Source organism: Pongo abelii, chromosome 20 (genome assembly GCF_028885655.2).
Source record: "Pongo abelii isolate AG06213 chromosome 20, NHGRI_mPonAbe1-v2.0_pri, whole genome shotgun sequence".
Classification (NCBI taxonomy): Eukaryota; Metazoa; Chordata; class Mammalia; order Primates; family Hominidae; genus Pongo; species Pongo abelii.
Window position 1 is genome coordinate 53,914,913 of NC_072005.2, and position 6,429 is coordinate 53,921,341.

General features: G+C 54.7%; 1 protein-coding gene across 1 annotated transcript; it reads left to right on the plus strand.

The window, feature by feature from the left end:
- The first annotated feature begins 403 nt into the window (after positions 1-403).
- SELENOW (selenoprotein W) lies at positions 404-6,179 on the plus strand. Its single transcript, NM_001133657.1, is given in 6 exon segments — positions 404-511; positions 2,446-2,470; positions 2,566-2,619; positions 2,810-2,884; positions 2,984-3,082; positions 5,788-6,179. Coding segments are annotated over 5 exon segments (264 nt in total). The 5' UTR covers positions 404-482; the 3' UTR covers positions 3,065-3,082; positions 5,788-6,179.
- Positions 6,180-6,429: the final 250 nt, after the last annotated feature.

Here is a 6,429-nt window from a genome sequence, read left to right on the forward strand (position 1 = left end):
CCTCTCCAGGGGAGGTGAAGGACTCAAGAATCGCGCCCTGCTTCTGTCCCCACCGCGCCGCACCCCAACCCACGCAGGGAAAGAATCACCCTTGAGGGCTGATGCCGGATCCAGTTGGGAGCGGCGGGCCCTAAATCACCTCCTCCGCGGGCCGTACCATTCTGGCCGGGGGGACCTGGGAGGGGACGCGCGAAGGGCTTCCCCCGGGGACTGCCTCTATCGAGACTCTCTCCAGCCCCACAGGAGGATGGGAAGGAGATTTGTGTGGGGGCCTCGGGCTGGCGGGTCGCGGGTTCCTTTTCCCCCGCCTTGGCGTCTCTCCGCCCACCGCCCCTCCCTGGCATTGGTTGGCGCCAGGGGAAGCAGAGGCGCCCTCCTTTCTGCGCAGATTCCCGCCGCACTCGCGCAGACCTAGCGCGTCCAGGTGGGAGATTGGTGTGGCCCGGGCGTCCGCTCCTCAGCGGATGTGGCAGCCCCGAGCCATGGCTCTCGCCGTCCGAGTCGTTTATTGGTAAGCGCAGCGGCCAGCGGCCCCCGTCCCAGACCCCCGCCGGGACCCGATCCTCCTCACCCTCGGAGCCGGGGTCTGGGAGCAGCGGGGAGAGGACCCATGGGAGCCCCTGTATGGAAAAAGGGATTCCGGTGTGGGTGGGGTGGGCGTACGGAGGGGCGAAAAACAGAGGGCGGTGGTCCCCAGGCCCCCTCTTCGGCTTGTGACACGCTGGGCATCTCGGGTTATAAAAGGTGGGGCTGAGACGGGTGTGTGTCAATTTCGAACCCCCGACTCCGGGGCTCCGCTGGGGAAGGGGCTGGCGGTCGGCTTTGTAAAGGGACCTAAGGCTTCTCCACTCTAAGGCTTCTCCTCCCCCAATATCCCGAACAGTCGCGGGGTGGGGACAGTGAGAGCCCAGAAGGTTCGAGAATGTCTCAGCCTCTGTTTCAGAAGCACTTGAATTGTTGGCCTCTGCCCAGTGGGTTCCCTTGGCCACGAACCCCACTCCTTTTCTGGCCTCAGTTTTCCGTCTGTGGCAAGAGGGAGGCTCTGTGTCAGCACCGAACACGGTTAATTTCTGCAAGTCTCAGGAAGGATATACTAGGATAGGATATAAATTACGTTCTCTCCACTCCCCAGCACCTAATACCGTGTGGCATGCTGTATTTAATAAATACGTGTTAAATGAATTTATCCTCCCAGGAATCCCTTAAAAGGGGAATTTTAGGTCAGGCGCCGTTGATCACGCCTGTAATCCAAACACTGGGAGGCTGAGGCGGGTGGATCGCTTGAGCCCAAGAGTGCGAGACCAGCCTGGGCAACCCAGGGAGACCCCTCGTCTCTACAGAAACTTAAAAATTTAGCCGGGCATGGTGGCACGCACCTGTAGTCGTAGCTACTTGGGAGGCCGAGGCAGGAGGATCACTGGAGCCCGGAAGGCCGAAGTTGCAGTAAGCTGAGATGGCGCCACTGCACTCCATCATCCTGGGCAGCAGAGTGAGACTCTGTCTCAAAAAAAAAAAAAAAAAAAAAAAGGTAAATTAAAGAGAGAGGAATTTTAGTTCTATCTTACAGGTGAGAAAACTGAGGCGGGGACTGGGGTGGGGGCAGGTCAGTAGCTTCCAGTCTGGACTGCAGGTGACAGGGGTAACTGGAACCTGGGTTTGCCGGCAGCTTTCCAACGTCTCTGCTTGCTCGACAAAGCAGAGGCAAGAGTGACATTTTGAGACGCCTACCAGGCCTGTGCACCAGATTCCAGTCCCGAAATAGCCTCCTGTGGGGCTTGGGTGAGCTTGTATTTCACCCTGGGTCCTGGGAAGGTGTTGAGAATCTAGGAGCCCCAGGGCTGGGTGCGGTGGCTCATGCCTGTAATCTCAGCACTTGCGGAGGCGGAGGCGGAGGCGGAGGCGGAGGCGGGCCGATCCCCTGAGGTCAGGAGTTTGAGAGCAGCCCGGCCAACATGGTGAAAATACAAAAATTAGCTGGGCGTGGTGTAAGAATCCAGGAGCTGCAGGGTTTTCCTTGGAGTGCTGCGATGGCTGTGGGTGAGGGCGGTGGGCACAGGGAGTGGGTGGGGACCTTATCTGCTGTTCTCCTAATCCAGTTCTCCTGGTTTTCCCCCGTCCCCGTCTCTCGTATTTGTGGTCTCCTTGTCTCCTCTCTTTCTCTCCCCTTTTTCCCTTCCCCCTTCTCTGTCTCTTGCTTGGTGTTGGTTTTCTGTGTGTCTCTGTGTGTCCCCGTGCCACCCCCTGTGCTGTGCCCCAAAACTCTGCCTGGCTGGTGCCTGGCTTCTCTCTTGAGGGCATCTGTAACCTCTTCTGCTTGGTCATCTGGTCATCTGTGTTCCTCTTTTTTTCTTCCTGGCCCCACCTTGCTTTCTCTACCCTCCTCTCCCCGATCCCCCACTTCTCCCTCTCTCCCCTGGGCCCCGATGTCTTGGACTCTCCTACCAGTGGCGCTTGAGGCTACAAGTCCAAGGTAAGCAGTGTGGATGCCTGGGGAGGGGTAGAGTGCGTATCGGGAGGGGGGCTGACTGGTATGACCCCTGCCGTGACCTCTCACCGTGTTTTCAGTATCTTCAGCTCAAGAAGAAGTTAGAAGATGAGTTCCCCGGCCGCCTGGACATCGTGAGTCTTGGGATGGGGAGAAAGACTTGAGCACAGCCACTGGGTCGGTCCGTTAGGCCTGGATGGCACTGCAGGGGGGTTAGGTCGGCCCTACCCCCTTCACCCATGTTCTCATCCCCCTGGGAAGGGGAGGGGCTCCCCAAGAGGACATCTCAGCCCCTTCAACATCTCCCCTACCCCCTTTCCTCAGTGCGGCGAGGGAACTCCCCAGGCCACCGGGTTCTTTGAAGTGATGGTAGCCGGGAAGTTGATTCACTCTAAGAAGGTATGTCTGTCCGTCCTGCCACGTTTTGGGGCTAGCGTGGGGTTGGGGCTGAGGTTGGTGTCTCGGTCCCAGCTCACCCCTTCTTCCTCCCCTCCCTAGAAAGGCGATGGCTACGTGGACACAGAAAGCAAGTTTCTGAAGCTGGTGGCCGCCATCAAAGCCGCCTTGGCTCAGGGCTAATGCGCCCTGAAGGCAGAGGTGAGGGGCCCATTAGACAGGGACACCACCCTTTGGATCTTCGCCCTGCCCCATGCTCTGACTCCTTGGCCCAGGGTGGAGAGCCTGGGAGATGGGGGACATCACGTGTGCCCCCAGAGCGAGCGGGATAAAGTTAGACCCAGTTGGTGGAGGATGACAACTGAGATGGGGTCAGAGGTGTGCAGGGTGACAGCTGAGATGGTGATGGGTCAGAGGTGTGCAGGATGACAGCTGAGATGGTGATGGGTCAGAGGTGTGCAGGATGACAGCTGAGATGGGGTCAGAGGTGTGCAGGATGACAGCTGAGATGGTAATGGGTCAGAGGTGTGCAGGATGACAACTGAGATAGGGTCAGAGGTATGCAAGATGACAGCTGAGTTGGTGGTGGGGTCAGAGGGCTGCCCTAAAACAGCTCTCCTGGTTTGGGAATGAAAAGTGCTAGCCACCCAACGGTTCAGAATCCGGAACTCTAGGTCTTTGTCCCATTGCCAAGAAACAGTTCCCAACCCAGCAGGTCATGTGACAGCGTCCGGCCAAGTTCCCAGCATGTTTTGAGACAGAATTTCCTTGTTCCACAATTTCGAGTAGGTCACTAATTATCATCGGGCTCTGAACCTGAGAATTAGTTCTAGGAATATTCCAGACCTGATCCAGCTCCAGAAACTTACCCACTTTAGAACTGAACATCAGTCCAAGAATGCTCTAGAAACAAATGCTAACTCTAGAACGGATTGTCTGCTCCAAAAAAACTCTAGAGCTGACTCCCAGTTCTCCCCATAGAGCCGAGAATGAAATACACCACCAGCTCCCAACACACTGTAAACCTGAGCCCCCCTTCCCAACCTAGCAATTGAGAAATGTGAACCAGCTCAATGTGAACCAGCTCCTAAGTACTAGAATTGACCACTAGTTCCTGGAGTTGGCTACTGGTTCCTTATCACTGTTTTTCTTTCTTTCTTTTTTTTTGAGATGGAGTCTTGCTCTGTCTCCCGGGCTGGAGTGCAGTGGCATGATCTTGGCTCGTTGCAGCCTCTGCCTCCCGGGTTCAAGCAATTTTCCTGTCTCAGCCTCTCAAGTAGCTGAGATTACAGGCACATGCCACTATGCCCGGCTAATTTTTTATTTTTAGTATGTCTCACCATGTTGGCCAGGCTGGTCTTCAGGTGATCCACCCGCCTTGGCCTCCCAAAGTGGTGGGATTACAGGCGTGAGCCACCATGCCTGGCCTCCTTATGCACTCTGAACCAAGTATTGTTTCCAACCTAATACATTGTGGAACAAATGGCAATTTCTATATGAACCTCAGGAACGAAGAACTGCTTTCCAGCACCTTCTGAGTCTGATTTTCCAGTTTTTAAGCCAATATGGTCCAGATAACCTTGAAACCCAAACCATTCTAGAACAGTTACTAGCCCTTTGTTCTGGTCTCTGGCACTGCAGGGCCTGGAGCATAGTTTATTTTTTGAGGTGGAGTCTCGCTCTGTCGCCCAGGCTGGAGTGCAGTAGCGTGATCTCGGCCCACTGCAACATCTGCCTCCTGAGTTCAAGGGATTCTCGTGTCTCAGCCTCCTGAGTAGCTGGGATTACAGATGCCTGCCACCACGCCGGGCACATTTTTGTATTTTTTTTTTTTTTTTTTTTTTAAAGACGGAGTCTGTCACCCAGGCTGGAGTGCAGTGGCATGATCTTGGCTCACTGCAAGCTCCGCCTCGCGGGTTCACGCCATTCTCCTGCCTCAGCCTCCCAAGTAGCTGGGACTACCAGTGCCCGCCACCACGCCCGGCTAATTTTTTGTATTTTTTAGTAGAGATGGGGTTTCACCGTGTTAGCCGGGCTGGTTTTGAACTCCTGACCTCAAGTGATCGGCCTGCTAAGGCCTCCCAAAGTGCTGGGATTACAGGTGTGAGCCACCACGCCTGGCCGTAAAAATACTCCCCTCTAACCTTCAGCACCAGTTCCCACTCCATGCTGATCTAGAACAGAGTGTCCCATCCCAACACACTGTGGACCCAAGTACCAGCTCCCAGTGTGCGTTGTGCCAGAAAACTGGTTTTCAAATGCATTAAACTCAAGTTCCATTTCCTGGAATTCTTTACCAGAGCAGAATGAGGTCATGTTCAATGTGAATTGGGACATGCCAATTTGAAGTAATGCAGAAACAATATCTTGCCTTATGTGCAGGTCTGAAACAAAGCAAATCCCTCTAACATAAAGGAAAAGAAAAATGGAATTGCCTAATTCCAAAGCTGCATCAGCTGAATGCATTGTGGACTGTTGCTGTTGAGCGTGGGGTGGGGTGCCACCGTGCAGGCTTTGAATTCTTTTTTTTTTTTTGAGACAGAGTCTCGCTCTGTCGCCCAGGCTGGAGTGCAGTGGCGTGATCTCAGCTCACTACAACCTCCACCTCCCAGGCTCAAGCGATTCTCCTGCCACAGCCTCCCAAGTAGCTGGGACTACAGTTGTGCACCACCACGCCCAGCTAATTTTTCTAGTTTTTGTAGAGATGGGTTTTGCCGTGTTGCCCAGACTGGTCTCAAACTCCTGGGCTCAAGTGATCCGCCCGCCTCAGCCTCGCAAAGTGCTGGGATTACAGATGTGAGCCACTGCACCCGGCTATCTTTCTTCCTTTTAACATGGTCCCCAAGCCTGGCCTCTGTTCCTGCAAACTGACTCCCTACCTCAACCACCTCTTTTTCTCTCCACAGTCCAGGGACCTTGACCCAGCCCCTCTCAGCAGACGCTTCATGATAGGAAGGACTGAAAAATCTTGTGGACACCTGGTCTTTCCCTGATGTTCTCGTGGCTGCTGTTGGGGGCAGAGATTGACGCCCCTGGTCTTTGCCTCTGTGTGAGAGAGTCTGTGTGTATGTGTCTTCCCCGGAATCCACACCACCCCACCCTCCTCCTGTCCCGTGGTTTCATCATATCTCTTTGCATACCCCATGTCTTCCCCAGTTGTCCCCTGGAGTTTGGGGGGACATCCCGCCTCAGGCATCCTTCTCAAGGGGAAGCCAAGAGAGGCATCAGGATGGGTGGGTTTCTGATTGTGGCGACGTTTGCAACCGTTCACGATTCAATAAATATTGGATGAATTTAACCGAATGTGCCTGTGAGGAGTGTATCCTGTTTTAGTCCTCTGCCTCCTCCCTCCAGGACCCTGTCCCAGAAATTAGCAACCACGTGTTGAGTGCTCAGTGCACCAGCCCTCTGTAGGGAAGCACCTTCAGCAATGCTGAGGTTACTATTTTTTGAGACAGTCTTGCTCTGGAGTGCAGTGGTGCGATCCCAGCTTACTGCAACATCCCTCTCCTGGATTTAAGTGATTCTCCTGTCTCAGCCTCCCGAGT